The sequence below is a fragment of the Abrus precatorius genome, unplaced genomic scaffold, assembly GCF_003935025.1.
Source record: "Abrus precatorius isolate BTA unplaced genomic scaffold, Abrus_2018 Scaffold8, whole genome shotgun sequence".
Lineage (NCBI taxonomy): Eukaryota > Viridiplantae > Streptophyta > Magnoliopsida > Fabales > Fabaceae > Abrus > Abrus precatorius.
In genome coordinates, this window is record NW_020874428.1 from 2,765,090 (window position 1) to 2,790,667 (window position 25,578).

At 33.7% G+C, this 25,578-nt stretch overlaps 1 protein-coding gene across 1 annotated transcript; it reads right to left on the reverse strand.

Moving 5' to 3' along the window:
* LOC113848161 (CHD3-type chromatin-remodeling factor PICKLE) lies at nucleotides 1-25,284 on the reverse strand. The gene is made up of 31 exons (XM_027477556.1): nucleotides 25,138-25,284; nucleotides 22,334-22,471; nucleotides 22,097-22,251; nucleotides 21,704-21,856; nucleotides 20,275-20,522; nucleotides 20,070-20,165; nucleotides 19,801-19,937; nucleotides 19,519-19,728; nucleotides 19,277-19,384; nucleotides 14,080-14,130; nucleotides 13,870-13,969; nucleotides 12,860-13,002; nucleotides 12,632-12,735; nucleotides 12,351-12,489; nucleotides 11,866-12,035; nucleotides 10,893-10,959; nucleotides 10,687-10,809; nucleotides 9,752-9,861; nucleotides 9,590-9,671; nucleotides 8,339-8,539; nucleotides 7,643-7,796; nucleotides 7,436-7,541; nucleotides 7,242-7,316; nucleotides 6,076-6,137; nucleotides 5,878-5,954; nucleotides 4,719-4,849; nucleotides 4,284-4,395; nucleotides 3,936-4,199; nucleotides 747-879; nucleotides 472-545; nucleotides 1-327 (listed from the first exon to the last, which is right to left on the reverse strand). The coding sequence occupies exons 1-31, from the start codon at nucleotides 25,282-25,284 to the stop codon at nucleotides 1-3; spliced, it is 4,197 nt and encodes a 1,398-aa protein (XP_027333357.1).
* Nucleotides 25,285-25,578: the final 294 nt, after the last annotated feature.

The following is a 25,578-nucleotide window of genomic DNA, read 5'->3' on the forward strand; positions in this document are numbered from 1 at the left end:
TTATACATCTCTTGTACGAGGCTGGACCTGCTTGTTTTCTTTTTTAGGTTCAGATTCCATTTCCACATGTTTAGGTTTGCATTCATCTTGAGGAGTAGAAAGCAATTCAAAGCCCACAACTCCAGTCTCTGATAAAATATCCGATTTGTTGTCAGAATTTAGCATAGGCACTTCAGAAGGTTGATTTTGTTGATTTAGAATTCTGTTGACATCTTCACAAATGATTTCTAGTTGATGCAAGTTCTTAATAACAGTGACTTCTGTCAATTCACTTGTCAAAGGTGTTCGATTTAAATCTATGGTGTTTTCCTCCATAGTCTTGCACATCTGCCAATATAGAGAGGGAAAGATAGTTGATATAGAAAATCAGCATAAAACTGTTTCCCACCTTTTGTTACATCATGCAGTGATACCTCATAAAGAAAGCAACAATGATTAAGACTGGTGATACAAACGTATTTTTAATTTTACCTCATTGTAAAGATGAACTAATTCCAATCGATGTGGATCATTATTACATGCAGAAACAGAAATTTCTTCTGAACCTGCAGAAAAATGGAAGAACGAAAATGAGTCTTCCATTTGGGAATGCAACTAGCCACAGAAAATTTGTAGAAAAGTTCCTCAAAGAAAAATACCGAAGCACAAAATGACAGATATAGAGAACACGTTAATACATTGTCTGATGCAAAATTATCAAATGTACGGTCTGACCATGAGACGAAGCTAATAACATAGTATAATACCTATTGCTTTGACTTGAGGCACTTGATCAATCATTTGCGTACCAGTCTCCCCAAATGTATAACTTGGTACATTTGTAACCATTGGTTTACCTTTAAATTCTTCATTTGCCACCTCAATTGATTTCAAATCACCCTGCAGAAGTTCATAAGGTAGTCAGTTAACTAGCAAGTGGAGCAAAACTCTTAAGACAAACCATGCATTATACAGTAATGTGTGATCTACACTAGGTAAAGAAGGAACCTTCGCAGTTAAAGCATTACCATAGCTATGACTAAGGATTTAAATTAACATAACAAATGATGGTAATAGTTGAAAATAAAACATGTAATTCAATCTAAAATCATAAAATTAACACATGGGGGGTGTTGGAGGTGTTAAATATATGTAAATATATTATCTAGGGAAATAGTATCTTTTAAATATATTTAAATATATTATTTAAAAAAATATTATTCATATAATTATAGTAATTAAGTAACCATATACTTGTCCTTAATTTTGTAGCTATGATTACAATTCTCGTTATCAATATAAATATACATCCTGTGGTGTAGTTGAGACACGAAATTCTTCTCATGCCTTCTTGTTTGATGAGATGTGTGCGCTTCACAGCAGTGGCACTTGGACCTCGTTCTTCTTCCTTAAGGTAAATCTATTATTGGTTGCAGGTAGATAGATATACACTGTCAAAGTGGGTCCTGATGTTCAAGTGGATCGCCTTAAAACTCATCTTGTGGCAAAAGGCTATATTAAGATCTTTGACTTGAATTATGGTGACACATTTTCTTCGGTTGCTAAAATGAACTTTGTGCGCTTGATCTTGTCCATGGCTGTCATCCGCCACTGGAACTTTCATCAACTTGATGTTAAAAATGCATTCCTTCATGACGACCTTGCTAAAGAAGTTTATATAAAACAACCTCCTGATTTTATTGCTCAGGAGGGAGTCTTTAGGATTAGTTTGTGGTATTTGGCAATCCTTGTATGGTCTTAAACAGTTTCTAAGAGTTTGGTTTGGTAGATTCAGCATCGTTGTCCAATAGTTTGGGATGATTCGAAGTGAAGCTGATCATTCAGTTTTTTATCACCATTCAATCACAAGATGCATATACTTGGTTGTGTATGTGGACGATATTGTTATTACTGGCAGTGACTATCATGACATTACATAGTTGATGAACCACTTATGTCATTATTTTCACATAAAAGACTTTGGAAAACTTCGATATTTCTTGGGAATAAAGGTGGCACAATCCAAGCATGGTATTGTAATTTTTCAAAGAAAATATGCATTGGATATATTGGAGGAAATAGGTTTAATGGGGGCCAAATCTATTGATACTCCTATGGATCCTAATTCTAAACTTCTACCAAGTTAGAGGAGCCTCTTGTTGACTTAGAAAAGTATAGAAGATTGGTTAGTAAACTAAATTACCTCACAGTTACTTGACTTGACATTTCTTTTGCTGTTAGTATGGTAAATCAGTTCCTCAACACTCCTTGCGAAGGATATTGGGATGCATTGATTCGCACCTTGAAGTATATCAAAGGTGCTCTAGTAAAAGGTCTCCTGTACGAGGACAAGAGTCATGATAAGATTTTTGGATATTCTGATGCAGGTTATACAAGCTCTCATAATAGGAGGTCCATCTCTGACTATTGTGTTTTAATTGGAGGTAATCTAATTTTCTGGAAGAACAAGAAGCAAAATGTGGTTTCTCTTTCTAGTGCAGAAGTAGAATATCGAGTCATGACTTCAGTCACATGTGAACTTATATGGCTGAACAACTACTTAAAGAATTGAGATTTGGAGAAGATACACAAATGACACTCATTTGTGATAATCAAGCAGCTTTACACATTGCCTCAAATCCAGTCTTTCACGAACGAACAAAGCATATTGAGACTGATTGTCACTTCATTCGTAAAAAGATCTTATCCGGAGTTATCGCCACAAATTTTGTGAATTCAAATGATCAAGTGGCAGATGTGTTCACAAATTCTTTAAGAGGTCCTCATATTCATTACATATGTGATAAGCTCGGTGTATATGATTTATATGTTCCAACTTGAGGGGAGTGTTAAATATATGAAAATATATTATTTAAGAAAATAGTATCCATATAATTATAGTTATTAGGTAACCGTATATTTATCCTTAATTTTGCAACTATGATTACAATTCTTGTTATCAATATAAATATACATCTCGTGGTGTAGTTGAGACATGAAATTCCTCTCAGGCCTTCTTGTTTTCTCTCATCTTAACCAGAGGGAAATAACTTTTTAGAAAATATTAAAAGCAGCTCACCACTTTAATCCGAAGCTGTTAAAACCTACAGAGATAAATCAAATCGTGACCTGCCCCTTCCATGAGACAAAAAAGAGTATTTGAACACAGACAAAAGTTATTGACAATTGCACTCAGGTATTATCTACCTTATTCATCTAAAGGATGGAGCACCAATGCCCAGAGAACAGGTTCTTGGGTATTCTCAAGTTGGTTATACATGCAAAGAGATCTGTTACTATCCTAAGATTAAGTCTTCTAATCTATATTAAATTTTCAAATTGCATAAGAATAAGTTTTGCAAATTAGGGATCTGTGTGTCAGCATCTCGAACATAAACTCTTTGGAGCACTTCCCTACTATTTACTTTGGGGATTTTGGAAGAAATAAAGTATTAGGAACCTGCTTACAGTGCATTGGACTTGTGATTCCCCAAGTTTCCAAGAAAAGTAATTTGTGATCAAATTTTATCTGGGATGGGCTTGCCTAACTACCATTCTTCCGAGTTTCTGCTAATAGTCCTTTTAGGGGTCTAATTTGTTGGATTGCAGGGCGCTAATGGGCTGATGTTTTCTTATGATTGTTTTGTAATTTTTGTTCTGATCCAAAAACCTTGTCCTCCATTCCTGCATTTTCCTATCACTTTTCATCACCCCAGCCCAACCCTTAAAAATAATAAGCAAAAATAAAACAGAAATGTTCTCTTTTTCTTCATTTTTTTTCGGTTTCATGATTTCATCTCAACCAAGCTACAAGGCTAGATCCTAGCAAAACTAAGCTGTTGGCTTTTTTTTATTATTGACTATATCTCACACAAGGAAATTCCAGATACAAGTATAACATAAATGATCAATCAGCATTTTCAAATTTGAGAGCCATAAAGTATTAATTCACTTACAAAGTATTTTTTCTGGTACTCAGCATTGAGACCTTTTTCCAATAGGAGTATCCTTTTTTTTATAAACTCAATCTGTCTTCTTTGTATATCTTTAAACTGATACAATGTGGAGGACTCAGGATTTAACTGTGCTTGGTTCCTAGCATCACCAGAACCGTGTGCACCATCAGCTTCCATGTCACTCCTCCTGCCACTCTCCCTAGATTGGTTGCATGTCAATTTCACATTTTCCATATTTGCACCATGAGCTGCTATGTCATTTGACTCATTCCTACCATTTTCACCAGATTGGTTGTGTGTGGATTCCACATTTGACATATGTCCACTGGTGCAGACTTGAGAACCAACTTGTCCTTGAACTGGTAAATTTATATAGGGGAGATTCAACTCCTGACAGATAACCTTCTGAATCTTCAGATCCTTATCATCAACCATGGCATGCCACCTTCCATAGCCATGCCTTTATTGAAAATAATTAAAGTTAAAAAATTATATCAATTAAAATACCTAAAGGTTATGAGGCAGTAAACTCAAAATCCTTCAAATTAATTTTTCACAAATCATAAATTGAAATAGAAATAGTAACATTCAAACACAACTTAAGTAGAAATGTATAATAAAATTGTGGTATTTAAGCCTAAATATTTTAAGAGTTAATAACAAGCATCTAGAACATCTTTTACATTAAACTATGTACAATCAGAGAGAGATAGAAAGACATTTCAGAAAGAGATGCAATGCAGTTGGCCAATGACAGGGAAAATTATCTATTAAAAGACATACTTCAACACAGCATGCAGTAAAATTAAATCATGCTCCTCCTTCCATATATTTGCACCCTTCAAACCTGCATAGCGTATTAAGATGTCATCTGAAAAAAGTGGAGTCTGAGAATTTTCTGATGCAAACTTCACCTGTCATTCCACATTCCAAGAAAAAGAAAACACATTCATCAGGTAGAGGAAATATTAACTTCGAAGTTATATATCACCACTCCTTTCAACAAAATGAAAAACAAATAAAGTAATAAATTAGATGCATAAAGTTTAATTTCACTAAAAAAAACTATACAACATACATATAGAAGTAATATGAGAATCACAGATTTCCATATATGAATGACAATATATATATATATAACTTTTTTCACATATAATTGATCAACAATTCACGATCAATAAAAAAAGGAAAAATAATAAAACTAACTCTATTCTACCTCTCCACCAGTTTAAGAAGAGAAATAAAATATCTTTATGTCAATGGATCTTTGGTCCTTATATATTACATAAATCGATGAAGCCACCAATTATTTAATATCCCTAAGCCTAGGTTCTTCTGGAAACAACCACAAATAAACAACTTGAACAAGGCTGGAAAGCAAAATATTAAAGGGAACAACTAGAAGAATGTAAATAGAATAAAGGTCAAACTAAATATAGATTCTCATGAAATATACTTTAGGCATGACAATTTTCTGGGATCATTACAAGAAGGGAATTCTTGGTAAAAGATTTCTAATTTAGAACAATTACACACACAAGTAGTTAATTAAGTGATTATGTGTCTATTTTCTTAGATGTTGGGAGAATTTAATTTGATACAATTGATTTTGAATTACTGAACATGATTGGAATGTATGCCTAAATTAATTTCAGCTACAGATTTTACATTGGAACATGTGTCAGTGCGGAACATTGATTTTGATAGTAAACCACATGGGCCCTAAGCCATTCAGTGATTTACTCGTTTTACCCACCTCCTAACAAGGTTAATCAGTCCTAAAGTGTAAATAGTTTTAAACAAGATTTCCATTCTAGAAACTTGTCATAAATTATTTTATATTGGGTGTAAGGGGGCCAGTAAGAGAGCATAATGCCAAAAATAATAAACTAAAAACAAGCAATTTTAAGTTTCAAAATATAGAAATTTTATTTGAACTTACTTTTTCCCTTATCAAGAGCAGAACAGCAATCCTTACAAGTACATCTGGTATTCGAAGTCCTTCTTTTGGAACACCATCTAAAGACACATTATTATTAGCACCAAGGGGGATGAGATGTGGTGGAATGAGTAAACTCAGAAAAAACAAAGGGTAAAAATAAAAAACTGACAAAATATTACAGCAATAAGGATCTATTACCTGCAAATGTAGGGGAATCAGTTATATCTTCAGCAATATGAGACAAGAAAAGTGTTCCATACCTGTACAATATTGTGTATATATATATATATATATATATATATATACAAGTCACATTCACTCACATAGAATGTTTAAGGCATGATACAAACCACATAATAACAAGTTATTAAACAATGTTTAAAAGCTATATCATACTGTACTATGAAAATGATTATATAGTAAATAGTTTCTAACTGCCCATTTCAACCATTGTGCAGAGCAAGTTTACAAATGCTTTTTTCCAATCAAATACACATCCAGCACCTGCATGCTGGTCATTGATGTAGTCATCCAAGAACAAAAAATGCTTATGCCTCAAATTTATGCACATACATATTGTAAATTGTCAGTAAAATAACATATCCAGTATTTTTCAAAATTTAAAAGTGATATATGAAAAGATAAATCAAATAATAATCTGGGAGGCCACAAATTTGATGAATTGTACTTAGATTTAAAAAAATCTTCTCTCTTTTATCATCTTGTTCTACCCTTACATTTTTAGTACTGCTATTTAAGCCAAATTGTTTTTAACAAAAACAATTAGCTACGAATTGTATGACAACAAAATAGCATTGAAGATATGCAGTTCACCCACGTCTAGTATGTAGTAGAGGCACGCAATTTGTAGCCAATAACATCATATTTTCTGACTGAGCATATACAACACTATTAAGATACTTATGTATATAAAAGATCAGTGTAATTAAAATCCATAAATTTATTGTTATCAGTATCTATCTGTTACTATTTTCTTTTTCTGTTGAGAATACACGGGCTCAAGTGTCACCTAATACCCCCTCACAAAAAGAAATAAATATATACCATAAAAATCTTCAAGTTTTATAGCAATAAAAAAACCATGGCATAAATCCAAATAATACTTGGTTTTTCTAATGCATGCTCAATGGCACACAATAAGAAATCAATGAATAAAAAGTTTTTATTGAAAATTTTAGCATTTAATGCTATCAATACATTGGATCTTATGATATCATGTGATTTTCAATAAAAATATATGATATACAGGTTTTTATTGTGTGTTGTAGAGCATATGTTAAAAAAAACTGTAAAACTATAAATTATAAAATGAAACAAATAAATGAAAAATATCAGATTAATACTCTTTGATTTCTTCATAAGTCTTCTGTTTCATGCAGGAAGTAAACGCTTTCCAATCAAAATCACCAACCCCAAACCTGTAATTGATTCACCAAATGAGATAAACCACAGATATTTCCGTGCAAAACCCTTTCTCCAATACATAAGATTAAAAAAGAGACTAGACATAACCATAAACCAACAATCAGGTGATAACCTCATCAAAATTTGAACAAAAGCAGCTCTTTGATTTTGATTAAAACCAAGTACTTTGAGAGATTTCCCTTCACCTTCCATTAAAGGAAGTGGCTCTGTGCTATCTGCTGTAAATGAGTAAAGGAAAAATTAACAGTCAAGAACAGGTAATCTAAGTCATCATTATCAAATATCAATAAATACTCAATATGTATATACTGATATGTACCTCTAGCTTTCTTTTTGAGAGGTCTTCTAGTAGTAGTAGTAGTTCCAGTTGATTTTGAGTCATCACTCGTAAGATCCTCTTCATATTTGTCCTCTTCATCATCAGAGCTCATGTCTTCCAAACCATTAAAACCATCCTCCTCATAAGAAACCATCTGGAAAGTCAGGGAATTGCAGATACAACCTTAACAAAAGCACAACTGAAAGATGAGGAAAAAAAGTGCACACACAATTTCAAGTATCAAAATCCTAGATGTCAATATTTAGTTGTAAAAAATCAGCCAAGGAAAAGAAAAAGAAACAGGTTCCATAACACTAATAAAATAGAAACAAACATTAAAACACTAATGGAACAATTGAATGTATCATGCACAAACTCATTAAAGACAAAAAAAAATATAAAAAAAAAAAGTGTTTACTACAGTGCCTATAAATTTGAGAGGGAATTTTATACTCTCTTTAAATTAACAATTGTGATTCCTTTAATATCTCAAAAATTAAAGGACATTTTTGTCTTTTTCAAATAAAACACTAACTCCCACTATATGTTATATATATTAAACATAAAATCAACGGTAATAATTTTTCCATGTGTGAGAGGGCATAGAATGTCATCTTAATTTACAAGGCATCGTAGTAATTACCTATAAAAAATTCTCTCATTGATTAATACAGCATTAATACCCATGCAACATACCGGTAATTTGTTGCGGTTCCGCTTCCCTTTGCCAAAGGCATTACACTCTTCAAGTCTATGTTCTTCGTATCTGTCTCTTAACAACTCTTCCCAGTAATTTGTTCTTTCGGAATTGCTCTCATATGATTGATTCTCCTTTGCTCTTTTTTGTGCCCCCTCCTCTGCACTCTCAACTTCATCAATATATTTAAAATTTGCCACCTAGAACATATAATCCATTTAGTCAATGCAAAGCAAAGAACCCAAATGAGAACAAAGAGATTATGAGCAATTATTTGTTATTATAATAAAAGCAAAATAGGTGTTTATAGTTAAATATAGGGTGAATTCTCTTCAAACAAAAAATTGAAGTCATTTTACTAGCTACATAAATTTTTCCTGGACCCCTGAAGTATGAAGCAGTACCACTGGGAACAATTTGCTTTCGTAGAAACATTGAAGAAAATGGTGCTTCTGGATTTAACACTATTCAAATTCATTTTCACACTTATGTCAAGTTATCAATTTTCTAAATTTCCAAACTTTAACATTATTTTATTTGGAATATTTTCAACTTGCAGTAGTTATTACATAGTTCAAGCCCAAGAAAATTTTCATTTACAAATATAATAAAGAAGGGAAGAAACTATCACTTTAACAGTCAAAAAGACTTGAATTGATCGGTAAAAAAAGGATATCTTATTTCCAACATGTTCTAATGTTGTCCTAATTCAGAAGTTATACAAAACAAATGTTGCAATTAAGGCATTACAAAAACTGAAGGAAAGAAATTTCAAAAGAAGAGGAAAAATAATAATATGTGTGAGAGTGTGTGTGTGTGTGTGAAATAAGAATCTTAAAGGTATCCAATAAAGCAAGAAATAAAAGAAGACAATGAACTAAGAAATGCAAGCACTAGTGCTTTTGAGCAAATCATGACCCCAAGGCAATAAGACACATGATTGAAAATAGAAAACCTCATTTATTTACCCATGGAAAACAAATAATGATGATGAACCAATGGATTTTAGAATATGGCTAGAACATATATATAAAAATAAGTACCAACACCAAATATAACGTGTCATGGTGAGATAATGAAGCTTAAGTATTTATTAAAACAGAAAAATAAGATTTCAAGAGATTTAAAATGTCAAATGATGGAGTAGAAATCAGTTAAATCTCAAATCACCACCAAACAAAATGAAGCAATTAAGGTACAATATAAATTAGGAGCACAAGGCATATGCAGGATTATATGATAGAATCAACCTTAAAGGCCTTCAGAAATCCATCTTCATCTTCATCATCCAAAGTAGCATCTTCATCTCCAACTTGATCACGATCCAGCAATCTATTATGAAGAAATACGCATGAAATAAAATTCTTAAGTTTAATCATATTTTACTCAAGTGATAAAAAGTCCCTGATTACCTGTCTATAGCAGCAGCATCATAATGAATTTGGCGAGATTTTCCCACTTCATCATTTTCATCAGCAAATAGCTCTTCTGAGCCATACCTTATAATATCATCTAACTCTTCCTAAGAACAATCAACAGATAATAGTTACAATCAAACCTTCATACATACAGCTTTATAATTGGATATAATTCAATTTATCATTAAGAACTCAAATTTTCTAACTCAAATTTCCTAACCAAGATTTGACATTGGTATGTTAGAAAAATGGTATGCATATCTCAGACTCAATCAAACTCACAAAAACTAGAAAGAAAACTCATTACTTATCCCCCCCCCCCCCCCCGGTACTCTTTATTTCCCTCCTTTTTTATTTCCTTTTTGTAACTCCCCTTCCCATCCCTCCCAATTCCCAAATATCCCCTAAAGAGAAATAAAAATTTGAAATCATGACCATCGGGCTTGCCATGGCACTGCTACCACGCCACTGCATTTTGACAGCAGATTCCCTTATATCCACTATCACTATCTGCTGTGGCAGCTATTTACTAACACAGATATTTCCTGTTCAAATATAATGAATAATAGGATAATACCAACATGTTATCAATATTTTTACTAGAAGATAAAACAAACAAGACAGTGAATGGTAATTAGAATGATGGCTATAATAGAGCATATATGAATATTCATTTGACAAAAGAAGAGATTTCTGTTCCTAAGACAGAAGACCAAATGCTAAACAACCAGTCCACATCCATTTACATCCAGTTTCTGTAATTTTTGTCAATATCGTTGTTTTTTATTTAAAAATAATAAGAAAAAGAACTAAGAAAATAGCACCTAAGCAATATGAATTACATACATGTGACTTTGGCAATGGGACCGAAAACTGTTGTCATCAATTTTGAAAACATGGGACATCATTTTAAAAAACTGACTATTCACCTGGTTAATATTTTGAGCCTTTAGCCTCCCTACAACTAGGTGTTCTAAAACCATTTTCTGCTTTGTCATCTGTATCATCCTTTCTTCAATTGTTCCTCTTGTTATAAGCCTATAAATCATCACCTATAACACAAGAACTACTGTTAGTATGTGACATTTCAAGTCAAATATTATCAACTGCATATTAATGAAAAACAAGCTACAACCTTGTTAATTTGTCCAAGTCGATGAGCTCTGGCCATGGCTTGCAAATCAGCATGAGGATTCCAATCACTGTAGAGTGTCAGTTGGATTAGAAATTACAGTCGAAAATAGTTGGACTAAATTAGACAATAAACACAAATACATAAATAAATAAATAAATCTTTCAGCATCATACAGATTATCAGCATCAAAAGGACTATAATCAGAGTGCCAACTGTTAATTATAAGAATATGAGTATACTTCTCTGCAGTACTGTAATTTGTAAAGATCCACCGTAAAGAAATGAGCTAAAGAAAACAATTGTCAAGCATTTTATACAAGCATTCCTTGCACTTATCAAGGAGGGTAATAGAGCAAAAGGTAACGTAGCAGCTGCAGTTCACATGTCATATTCATAATATTAACATATAATGCCAAAAAGAAAGAAACAAAATGATAGAACAGATAAGGATGTGGTACGGCAATTATTTGTGCACTTCTTAAATATAGTACAGTTACGTGAAGGGTTGTATTATGGCCATTATGTGTTTGTTTCCTAAGTAGGAGGCATGACAGATTTGTGATTCATTGTGTTAAATTGCTGAAGTCAGTTTGAAGGAGGAAACTCCTTCTCAGGGCCTAGGCCTGTGTTACTTTTCCGTACTACAATTTCAGGTTAATTCTGAAATTCTTTCAATAAAATCTTCTAGTTTGTGTGTTTAAACACAGAGTCCAGCAGAAAATATTTATCAGCTTATTACCAACAGCAATAAGATGGCAATCACTCAGAAAAAGAAACAAGGACTGTGAATAACTGGCCATCAGATTCTTAACATAATAAACTAACTTTAGATTTGTAACGTAAAAAAAGTAAACAAAAAAAACTTCAAACCACAAATTTTTCATGGCCAATTTGTTAACTATTTATTTCAATAAAAGAATATAGATTTAGAAGAAAATGAAAGGAAAAATAGTTGCCAAATTTAATGGTTCACCTGTCATATAGGATAACTGTGTCAGCTGTTGTAAGGTTTATCCCCAATCCCCCAGCTCTAGTAGAAAGAAGAAAACAAAATCTTGAAGAATTTTTAGCATTGAACCGATCTATGCGTACTTGTCTTTCAGCTCCACCAACTTTGCCATCTATCCTTTCATACAGCCAGTGCTAATTTAAAAACAATACAAAAACAATGCAAAGTCAATATCACAAAAAAATTCAACTTAGTGCAGATTCTGAAAAAACCAAAAGCTCAGTAACATAGTGTAGGAAATTACATAATGACTGTTTCACTTACCAAGTCGCCTAGATACATTGTAACTAAGGAAGTAGAGTTAGAATTTAATATTTTTCTCCTGTAAATTGTATTCTGTATTGATTATGTGATATAAATTTCTTGAGGCTGAGTTCATTTTCACTCAATCAGTCTTTGAAACCTTATCACCTTCGATCTTAGGTCATAGAATATCATCAAATGACTACCTTATAAGAACAATAATCTTCAAGCAAATCAAGCATGTGCTGAAATTGGGAATATATCAGGACTCTATGTCCTTGCTCTTTAAGCTTCACCATCATCTTGTCCAACAACTGCAACTTCCCAGATGATTCCAGCAGCTGCCTGTAAAATAAATGTGAAAAAAAGTTAACAATTTTCAATTCTATATAAAAACAGACATAGGATTTAGCGCTAAAAGCAGAGTAATGTGTGTTTCAAACAGAAAACTGTAATGGTACTCAGAGGAAATAGCATAAGAGATTACTTGTATGATTCTTTTTCATCATCAAGATTAGGTTGAACTCCTTGTAACATGTAGGGATGACAACAGAGCTTGCGCAGTTCCATAACAACATTGATTAGAGAAATCTGATTCAAGAACACACAAAATATGTAATCCTAAATTACCAATACTGTGAAGATGTTTTTTCTTCTGAAGCTAAGGTTAAGAATGGACCACTCAAAAGTATAGTTACTAAAACATGAATCTTACTTGTGCCCCACCTCGGCGAGTTAATATCTGATAATTACGGGTCAAAATTGCCTTATAGTATGTTTTCTGTTTGCTACTTAATTCAACACGTAAAATAAGTTCCTTTTTAGGAGGCAGTTTCGTCATGACATCTTTCTTCATTCCTGCAGTGGCATAAAAAGTTTGAATCAACATTTCAGATATTCATCTTATATAAGCAAAATACTGACTACTAAGTATATTATCACAACTTTAGAATGATGAAGCAAATAAGGAACAGCCTTCTACCATGACAAAATTACATAAATCAAATCAAATTTTCTGAATCTACGGCAACTAATGGACTTCATTTGGACAAGGGAAACCAAACAATATTAGTATCCCTTCAGTAACTCAACATCAATTTTTTTCTTCAATAAAATCAATATCTTAAAAAATTTCTTGTGCCAGTTCCTATACAGACCATTTCAACAACTGCCAGCCAACCATTCTACTTCAAGTTGATCTAATGGTCTACAGTTCCAATAAGACCTAAAACTTCTGCTATGATCTACCACTTCTTTCTAAGTGATCACAGACAAATTTCTATAAGAAAAAGGTTATTTGAGAGTGCACAGAATGAAATGGGATACTCCACAATTTGAAATGTGATCTACATCCTAAGCAAACAAACAGCCAGTCACTTTCTTAACACTTACTAAGATGTTTGATGTTATATATTCTCTTGAAGTAATCTTAAAAAGGGTCAGAGATATGAGAAAAAAGACTTATTCCTTTTTCTCAGTTATACTTAAAGATCTGATCAATTAGACATATTGAACAAATTACAAAATCCGATGATCACCACTAGCTGGAAAAACACGTTCACCATCATCCAAGCAAGGAACACAGAATGCAACAAAAAATTAACATAAGAAATAAGCTCAACCAATAGACTCAGTACTATATAACAAATCTGAGCATGAGCAGTAATCCTGATGTGCAAATCAGGTGAAATATGTGATTTATTCAAGAAAAAGAAAGATATATACTTCGCAGGAGATGCGGTGCCAACATGTTATGAAGTCTCAAAATCTGCTCCTCTTGATTGATGTCCTTAAACTCTTCCTGGAACTTCTCTAAACTTCCAAACTACCAGAAGCCAAACAAAGACCATATGAATAAGATACTCCTGACTTTCATGAGTTTATCATATAACTTAATGATCATGCTTTGTCTTAAAAACTAGTCCTCATACCAACCTTCCCAGCATCAAGGAAGTGCATAAGCATAAAAAGTTCATCCAGATTGTTCTGAAATGCATCAAACAATTTGTCAAGTAGGTTTTCAATTTCCAATAGAAAAAAGGAAATACATGTTACCAGGATATATAAATCAATAATATGCACTAAAAGTTATGAAGTCCTATTAGACAAGTCACCATAAGCAACTTTCAATAGAAAACTAGAAAAATCTAGCCATGCACTTTAGATAAGAAGAGTTGCTGATCCAGAACTAGAACAGAAATTAAATGCGCCATAGAAAGAACAATAGTTTATGTTGAGAGAGAAAATATTGAATCCATGTGTTTTAGGGCACAGTGGAGTTATTCAAATTTATAGAGAAAAGTACATAGTTACAAAATATACAATTACTATATTTATTAGATTCTAATAGATTCTAACACTCCCTCTCAAGGTAGAACATATAGGTCATATGCACCAAGCTTGTTACATATGTAGTTAATCCAAGGATCTCTTCGTGACTTAGTAAATATGTCTGCTAGTTGATCATGGAAATTGACAAAACTAGTAGATATTTCTCCGGACATGACTTTCTCTCTGACAAAGTGGCAATCAATTTCAATGTGTTTTATTCTTTCATGTAATACTGGATTTGAGGCAATGTGCATGGCGGCTTGATTATAACATATAAGTGACATATGTGTGACCTCTCCGAACTTTAGTTCTTAAAGCAACTGTTTGAGCCATATAAGCTCCTGACTCGCTATAGCCATAGCTCGATACACCGCTTTCGCACTGGACCAAACTACAACATTCTACTTCTTACTTTTCCAAGAGACAAGGTTATCTCCGACAAATATACAAAATCCAGAAGTGGACCTTCTATCTATGGGAGATCATGCCCATTCTGCATCAAAATACCCCACAACTTGAGTGTGTCCTTTGTCTTCATACAAAAGAGCCTTTCCTGGAGCTCCTTTGATGTAATGTGAGTCACTACATCCCAATGTTCCTTACATAGAGAATTGAGGAATTGACTTACTATGCTCATTGCGAATGAGATATCTAGACGGGTAACAATGAGGTAATTCAGCTTTCTTACTAATCGTCTGTACCTTTTAGAATCTAGAAGAGGCTCCTCCTGATTTGGCAGAAGCTTGACATTGGGATCCATGAGAGTGTAGACTGGCTTGGAAGTTAACATTCTTATTTCTTCCAAAATATCTATTGCATACTTTCTTTGGGAAACGATGATCCCATTTTTGGACTGTGCTACTTCTATTCCTAAAAAATATTTGAGTTTGCCAAGATTTTTTGTCTGAAAATATTTGAAGAGATGCTACTTTACCTGTGCGATGTCACGATGATCACTACCCATGATGTCATTAACATAAACAACTAGGTAGATGCAACTAGTAGGTGAGTGACGATAGAAGACAGAATGGTTAGTCTCACTCTGAGTCATGTCAAACTGTTGAATCACAATACTAAATATGTTGAACCATGCTCGAGGTGACTGCTTGAGGCCATATAAAGATTTCCGTAGTCGACATACAAGACCAGAGGACTCCCCTCCCCTGAGCAACAAAACAAGGAGGTTGTTCCATGTACACTTCCTTGAGCAGATCACCAAGTAAGAAAACATTCTTGATATCCAATTTATAGAAAGGCCAATGACGAATGGCAGCAATGAACAGAAATAGTCGCACAGAGGGCAATTTGGTCACGGAAGAGAAAGTGTCGCCATAATTCAATCCAAAAATTTAAGTATAACCTTTGGCGACGAGACGGGCCTTAAGCCGATCAACCTTGCTGTCTAGACCAACCTTGACCATATACACCCACCAACAACCAACAACTGACTTCCCTGGTGGTAGAGGAACAAGATCTCAAGTTTCACTGTTCTGTAATGCACACATCTCATCAAGCATAGCTTGTTGCCATCTTGGATGGGCAAATGCATCACCTACATTCTTAGGAATAGAAATAGAAGATAAGGAAGAAAGGTAAGAAGATGAACAACACTAACACCTTGAGACTGAATTTGAGAGTCATTTGCAATGATAACAAAAGGTAAATAATCAAAAGTAGAAAGTGAAGAAAAAAAGAATTTATTATCAATAATGTGATCGATGGCCCCACAGTCAAGGACCCAAGGGCCTAAAGAGTGAGAGAGACCAATGAAGGAATTACCAATGTGTACAACAGCAGCAGTGGAACCGGAGGCCTGACGATCGTCATAAGAAGGTGATGCATGTGGATCTGAAGCCAACGGCAAAGCAGAAGTAGATGAAGGAGACACAGAACTTTGGGCCACCTGGGTAGTGCGAGGAGGTCGACCATGTAAAGTCTGTGTGTCCCGATCGGTGGCAATATCACACTAGGGACGTCCTTTGCTGCCCTTTCGCTGTAGAGGTTGGTTAGTGTTGCGAGAAACCAAAGCCGAAGAGTCAATAGGAGTAAGGAGCAAAGGTTTAGAGGAGGTTTTGGGAGGGACACGAAGGAGGGTCGCCCAAGTACTGTCCATAGTAGCTTCTGTGAGGCTCTCCAAAATCTGATCACAAACATGAGAATATTCGGGGGACAGACTGTATAGAGCCAAGGACATGAAAAACTTCTTACGATTGTCAAGTTCTGCATCTGAAGTGGCAGCGGGAGGAAGCAATTCGTTGAACTCACAAAGAAGGCTAGATACCGAGCCAAGATAGGTCGACATAGAATCCTTAATCTGATGGGCACTAAGGATAGTCATGAGGTATTCACAAACTTGGTAGAATTGTCGAGAACTATTTGTAAAGAGTTGTTGGGCCTGTATCCAAACAGCTTTACAGGTTTTGTGAGTGTGAAAGACATCACAAAGAGATAGGTGAATGGTGGTTCAAATGATACAGCACAGCTGAGCGTCAACCTTTTTCCATATAGGACAGTCAACTTCCGGGACATCATCTGCTATTTGGGTGAAATATGTCTCATAATCTTGTCTAACAAGCCAAAGTTCAAAGTAAGAAGCCCAGGAGGAGTAGTGCTTACCATCCAACTACTCAAAAGAGAGAGGTGCAGTGACATAGTTGATAAAAAACTGAGTGTCGGCTTTGGAAGTGCTAGAGGCAGCCATTAGTCAGCGAGAAGAGAGAGAAAATGACCAAACAGCAGCGAAAAAGGACAAAACAAGGTCGAATAGATGTCCAAACAACTAACAGAGACCGGATACAAGTCAAGGAGAGAGGGGCAAGCAAACCCCAGTCGACGGCACCAAGAAAAGACGTCGGACGCGCCGTCATGCGCGGAGAGAGAAGGTGGCACATAAGAAAACCAACAGAGGAGAGGTGGTGCATGGGGCACGTGAGGACTTTGATGAAGGCGCCGTCAACGGGGTTCGGCTGATTTGATAAAAGCAACCACACAGCGGGGTTGCCATAGTGATTGAAGGTCAGACAGCAGCGGTGGCAGCACCAGAATAGTGGTGAACGGTGGCGGCGATGCCGAAAAGAAAAGGCACCGGTGAACAGGGGTCCAGCGGGAAAAAAAAAAGTGATTAGGATTGCCGCTCTAGGCTCTAGATACCATGTTGAGGGAGAAAATATTGAATCTGTGTGTTTTAGGACAAAATGGAGTTATTCAAATTTATAAGGAAGAGTACATAATTACAAAATATATAGTTACTATATTTACAAGATTTTAATAAATTCTAACAGTTTAATATACTTTTTATGTAAATGATGAAAAAATAAAAATTGTGCCAATACACCATTATGAGAAAAGAACCAAGTAGTGTTGCATAAATACTGAAATCTAGCTATCATACATACAAAGATTCATTCAAAATGCAAAATTCTGTAATTATGTTGCTGTGCTCTCAAGGTTAAGCTCTCATTGAAAGAATTGAGTTTCAAATAACTTCTCTAGTTTAATTGTTGATTAATAAATGGAGTGTTTAGGGTTTAGGGTTATGATGAAAAGGCTCAACTTTTGATAGCTCCATGTTAGGCTTCTGCATGAAAATATGGAAGAGGGTCAGCTAATGGATCATGGATGAGGGTACCACCAGGCCCATTATATGTCGTGTCTATTCTTGGAGAAATAATGCCAACGTGCAGGTAGTTAGAGAGTGAGTGAGAAGTCTGTTATGTAGTATGGGGTTACTATAAGAAAAGGGAATAGGAAACAGAGAAGATAGGAAAGTATTTCATGACTTAGTGGCACATAGTAAAACCCCTAGAATAGGAGTTATAACTTAGGAGGAATTGTATCTATTAAGAAACTTGGGCTTAACTCACTCTTAAAAATTAACTTATAAGAGGACTATACAAGCCCTTATAAAGAGTATATTGGCTATATTTCTAACCAATGTAGAACATCTTAACACATTTCCATCTGGTGCATGAAGTTTGCAGAACTAAACATCTGCAAGTAACCTAACATGATTGAACATTTATAGGCAGTCTCACATTCAAACTGGATAAGTTCTAATACTATATTAAGAAACTTAAGCCTAACTCACTCTCAAAAACTAGTTCATATGAAGAAAACTATCTAAGCACTTAAAGGAGTACTATGACTTTATTCCTAACCAATAGAAACATCTAACAATATATTTATTTTGGGATACCAATTTTTATAGCTAAAATAACACACTCTATTTGCATTAATCTTTTTGTTATTTTCTCTTCTGTTACATAGATCTATCCCTCCACCTCTCCATAAACTAGCATTAACATTATATCAATATTATAAAAAGAACATTAAAGTAACCAAAAAAATTATGTTGGATATATTAAACACCCTTAAAACGTGTCTATCTTTATATATGAATCCAAATTAAAAAAAAAAAAAACCTTTAAGTGAATGAATCAATTTTGAGAAAATAAATTCTTAGCAGTAAAATCTTTTTAAATAAACCAAACACAATCAAATTAACCAATGCTAAAAAATGTTAAGACATTATCATGCAGTAACACCCTTTTAAGAAAAAAGAGCATTATAAAAAATTAATAAACTCTTTATAAGTTAAAAATAACTTTTCTCTTCAAATTTTAGAGAAGTTAAATAAGAGAATTTTTCAGAATTTTTTAAAAATATATATATAACTTGTAAAAGGAGTTTTATTTATTTTTTATACTGATTTTTCTCTCCTACTAAAACTTCTCTAGAAGTTTATCTAAATTGGGCCTAAATCAGCTATAGCTATAGCATAGTAGCATAATTTAAAATAAACCTGAAGCGGAGTTCCTGTCAAAAGCACACGATGTCTGCTAGAATATTGCATCAATGAAGAAAATAATTTAGAATCCTTGTTTTTAAGACGGTGACCCTCATCAACTATCTGCATGTAGATGTCAAGTTGTCAGCATTATGTACAAAAGTAAATTTGAGAACGAAATCAAGTGGTAAGCACTAGAGGCAAATGACAAATTTATTTTTATGGTTCTAGTGCTAGAATGATGAGTAGAAGTTTACCATGCATTCCCATTTTATTCGTTTCAATGATGCTGTATCAAAATTTATCATCTCATATGATGTCAACAGGATATCAAATTTTATCCTTTCTTCTTTGCTTCCACTAACTATCTGTCTAGATCTCTTTTTTTTTATCGTCTGATTTTTTGGAAAATAGAATTCATACTCTCTAATACAAGCACGAGCTTGGGAAGATCCAAAATACATGACCTACAGAAACCAACATCTAGTTAGAAGCGTGAATGCATAAAATGGAAATATAGCTAAGTCTTGTATACATACAACATTCATTTGAGGTGCCCAAGTAGCAAATTCTCGTTCCCAGTTTCGCAAAGTTGAAAGTGGAGCAACCACCAGATGTGGAGAAACATCCTCTTCAAAAAGGGATGCTAAGAAAGCAATACTTTGTATGGTTTTTCCTGACGAGGAAAAACTCAGCTATTAAGGTGATGCTTCTACTTGAAACTCTAAATTAATACGAGAGAGGAAACAAATAAAAAAGGTGGGAATAAAAAGACTGAGGATAAGAGAGAGAAACAGAGACAAAGTACCAAGTCCCATTTCATCAGCAAGTATAACATGGGTTTGCTTAGACCAAGAGTATCGTAGGAAGTTCAATCCTTCAAGTTGATATGAATGCAGTGTACCTTCATTTAGATGATGAATAAGAAATCAAGTGATCAAGATCATCCAAATCTAACAAAATAAATATGAAGCATGCCATTGCCAGAAGAATAAACAAGTCAAAATACATACCCCCTGAAAGAAACTGAGGGCTATGTTCGTACTGTTGAAATTCTTTCTTCTGTTTATTCAATTTAGCCCCACCCTTAACACCACTTTTTTGTTTTCCAGAAAAAATTTTCCTGGACCTCAACTGAAATACATTGAATCTTTCTATTTCTGACTGAAATGCAGAGATATCTGACTCAAGCTCCCAGTAGCATTCATCATATGGAAGCTCTTTCCACTTCACAAGATATTCCTTCTTATCATCAGCACCCCTGTACCATTTAGACAGCATATTCATTGAATTTGTCGAAGATAGCAGCATAAAGTAATTCTGAAACATTCTCAGTCATTGAAAAGCATAATTCAGGGTCACCATTCTCTTAAGAGTCAATGACAAACCTATTGTTAAATTTGGACTTTAAGCCTAACTCAACCTCAAAAGCTTACTCGTAAGGTGAGAATTTCTTTAGTCTTTATAAGCTTTTACTTAGTCATATATATAGTTGACGTGGGACTTCAACACACCCCCTCATACTCAAGATTTGGACATCAAGAGCGTGAAAATTGCAGGACTATTTTTTATTTAATATAACACTGGATAAGTCACGGGACTAGGTAGGTGGCACTGGAAAAGCCACAAGACTAGGTAAGTTGCACTGGAAATCCACAGAGCTTCGTGAGGCCAGATTTATTTTTTTTTCAATCAAGGTTGGCCCAATATCAGATCTACAATTAGCTTTGATACCATGTTGAATTTGAGTTTTAAGCCCAACTCAACTCCAAAAGTTAGTGTAAAGTTATGGTTGCTTTAGTCTTCATAAGCACTTATTTAGTCTCATCTATAGTCGATGTAGGATTTCAAGACCTATGATGATAGCATTATCGAGAAAAGAAAGACAAAATATGAAATGAGAAATGTTAGTAAAACATTCTTTTAAATACACTCTTTACCACATTTCTTGTGATCAGTCAATTTTTTAAAAAGTCAAATCACTTACCTTGTACATTCATCACTTTTTAAAATTTACTTTGACATCTTAAAAACTGAACAATCACAAGGATATTCATCAAAACGCAAAACAATGAGGACTAGAGGAAAAACATGGTGGTGAAATAAAGATGACAAAAAAATACCCTCTACCTAAAAACATAACCCAACTTACAAAACGATTTTAAAACTATTCAACTCCCCCACCTCCAGAAGCAGTTTTTTTCTAGCATTCAGCAACACAATCTCACTTTCTAGGTCAACAATTACTGAACATAAAGTCAAGAATGATAGTTTGAATAAAACCTAACAACTGCTCTTCTGCCACAACTCCTGTAACATTCTGAAATAAATGATTTTCAACTCAATCTAATGTTTAAAATCATGTCCAATAATTCAGAACATATCATCTCAAATTATGTTTAAAACAATGGAGGTGGAAAATATAGTTTCTTATAGCTGAACCTGCAAGCAAGTATGCGATCAACCATAGTCCACTCAGGTCGAATGGCAACAAAATCTTCATCACGTGATGCCATATGACGATGAAAGTTGTTTACTTTGGTTTTTATATGTGGATAACTCTTGAAAGCTTTCAGAAACTCTTCCTTTGGCACCCTAAAGAAAAGAAATTGTATCTGGTAAATGGACAATAACCACAGTGATAATAGATCAAATGCAAAATAAAAGCCTAAAAAGCAATCTTTTAAAGCAAAACTTGAAAAACATAGTACTTTGTGGTGATTCAGTAAATGATAGAGCAAGAATCAGGGCCAGGAATAGAAAGCTATGTGAGGTTCACAAGATACCATGGGAAGCTAGGACATAACAAAAGTAAACAATTTTTAATAAATTTACCATGTGCAGTGCAAATATGATAGTCCCTTCCACTTAACAAGATACTGTTTCACAAAGTTTTGCTTTGACTCCAATTTTGTGACATCACTTGCACCAGCTACTGTGGGACTCACCTCACAATCTAATATCTTGTCAATATCATTAAGCGGGCTAACCTGCAAAAGAAGGAGATATTATAAGTATAATTGTAAAGCTGCCACTCATGCAGAACATCTGCTAAAAGCGTCAAAGACTTACACATTCCGGGCACCTCCAGTTGTCTGGAAAAGGTCTTTTAAGTGGGGAGAGTAAACAGCTAGGATGAAAAGCATAAGTGCATGTTTCACAGATCAAAAGATTTCCATTTTCTCCACAAGCTTGACATGAATTTTCTTTCTATTATTAGAAAGGAATAGAAACATCAAAACAAGGGATGAGAAAGAGAAGATGTGAAAAATTTACTAGTACGAAGCTACAACTAGGGACAGATCCAGAACTTAAATGAAAAGGGGGGGGGTGGGGGGGTGCAAAATAAATAACTCCAATGTGCATGTTATACTTTTTTTTGGTATGTAATAAAGAGATCTTTTAAGACAAAACATCACTGAAATAAATATTATCTCATTTATAGTCAATATACTCAAAGAATTAACTATCTATTATTTGTGTTGGTCATATAAATGTACATAATTACGTTACTAAATTTTATAACTATATGTAGTTTTACATTTTAAAAAATTCAATATATATATATATATAAAGAATTTGTAAAAACTTTTTCCCCTAAATCCATCCCCATCCCTAGATACAACATCAAACAAGTATAGACAAAACCTAAAGCCAGATAGCAAACATTTATGAATAAAAACTTGTAACTAACTTCAACTTGGATTAATGAGAATAATATTTCTGATGCTCTAGAACAAAACGTTTCAATCTTAATAAATTGAATTGAATAAATAATATGATAAGAGAATAGAAATAAAAAACTTTACCAAAGAGAAGAACAAAGGATATGATAACCTTGTTGGGGAAATTGAAAAGCTAAATATCAGAATAAACAACAAAGAAAACACAAAACAAAGTAATCTTAAGTTGTCATTATCAAAGCATCAGAAGCTAAGACCATATTGTAGCATGAATGAGATATTAGTGAAGAGTTATCCATATCCACCATTCCTATCATAAGCACCAAAGTAATTTTAAGTAGCCATTATCAAAGCATCAAAAGCTAAGACCAAATTGTACCATAAATGAGATATCAATTAAGAGTTATCCACATCCACCATTCTTATCATAAGCACCAAAGTAAAGCATACATTGCAGACTTGAAAAGACCATGCCCCATCTACTCTTTCCAATCCTCTAAATATGCATATGGAGAAAAATATTGAAACTCTCCAGACAAAATTTGTATTCAGCACAAATACTAAAAGTTTGGCACTACAAATATCAGCAGTTGAACAAAGTAAACATATGAGACTAGTAGTCATAGCATCAAATAAACAAATAAAACACAAAAAAAAAAAAAAAGAGCCTCCAAATTTTTTCTCAAAGGGCTAAATCTATGTTGCAAATGTTTTATATCAAAGTTCTTGTATCAGCAATTATAAATTCCATTTAAAATTACTAAGTGTTAGAAGAAAAAGTTTAAGGCAAAAATTTCCTCCACTACACTCGTCACCAATAAACAGCATGCAAAGAATTGTCCACCTCTCTAAAACTTAATTAACTTATCAAGAACATCTCAAGTTTGACTGGAAATTTCGATAAGGGTTTCTTGCATTACAACAAAATATCATTAACCATCAGTCATCCACTGAACAGTTAAACTACCAAAGATGTAAAGAAAATTTAGCACAAACATGGAAAATACTTAAAGCAAAACGGGAAGAAAATAACTTACGGTATCACTTCTAGCAAATCTCTTAAAACTTTCATGAGTTGTCGTATGTTTTGTAGGCAAATCATCAGCATTATCATCTGACTCATCCATATTGTAAATTGGCCTGCGATTGGATCTTACACAACGCCTCTCAACCAACATACCATTGTTTTCCTGGAAAGATAGAAATTCTCATATAAACATGAAGAACACTATCAGTTTTTAATCTTAAACTATCCAAAGAAACCAAGGTTTATCCTAGGAACAAATATCATGGCAGACCCAGGTACTAGCCTAGAAATCTAACTGTGATGTAAGATTAATGTATGAAACAAAGGGATCAAAATCAAAAAGACACAAGTCCAGAGATAAAATTGTTATCCTATAGTATTTTTTTTCCCACCAAAGGAATATTTTGAATAAACAAACCAATGAGGCTGTTGGGTACTAGCCTAGAAAGCTAACTGTGATGTAAGATTAATGTATGAAACAAAGGGATCAAAATCAAAAAGACCCAAGTCCAGTGATAAAATTGTTATCCTATAGTATTTTTTTCTCACCAAAGGAACATTTTGAATAAAAAAACCAATGAGGCTGTTGCTTGCAACATTTATAAATTGGATAAATGCATATGCCTGTGCCTTCCTTAAATGCATACTAGGAATGACAGTAATGTCAATTCTAAAAGAAACGAGTAAAGCTTAGAGAAATAAAATTTTGTAATACTTGGATAGGCAACAAAAGGTTTAAAAGAAGTTCAACCTAGGGAGGTTTTCAAGCATTGCTTTATAATAACTCAATGAGGTGTAGCATAATTATGTATAATTTTCAAGTGATCTCTATCACAGTCAATTCTACACAAGTTTTTATACTAGGACTATTAGATACATAAAATGTATCAGAAATCATAGATTCCATACCAAATTACACAGTGTTATTTAAGGGAGAAAAAAGTATGTAAAAGAATTGTCCAATTTTTTTGAAATTTATCAAGAACATATCAAGTTTGACTGAAAAGTCAAATATGGGTTCTTCAGTCACAGCAAAATAGCATTAACTATCAATCACCCACTTAGTATTGCTCTAAACACTCAACAGTACAATAGCAAAGATGTAAACACAATTTTTTTAAAAAGGACATGTTAAAAAAGCAATCAAATTAAAGAAGGTAACTTACTGCATCACTTCTAGCTATTCTCTCAAATTTTTCCTGAGGTTTATCATGTTTTCTAGGCAACATCTCAGAATCATCATCTGACTCATTTATAGTATAAATTGGTTTGCGATTAGATCTTACACGAAGCCTCTCAACCAAGCTACTCATGTTCTGCTAAAAAGAAATAAATTTTCATATTAGCAAGAAAAAAGAACACTATATCAATTTTTAATATCAACCAAAACCCTCCATAGAAATCAAGATTCGACCAATGAGTACCCATCATGGCAGACAGGGTACTAGCCTAGCAAGTTAACTATGATATTATCTTATAAACAGAAACAATTAGATCAAAATCACAGAGACACAGGTCCAGAGATAAAATAATTATCTTACAGTATTCTTTTCTCACCAAAAGAACACTTTAAATAGATAAACCAACAAGTTTGTTGCTTACAACAT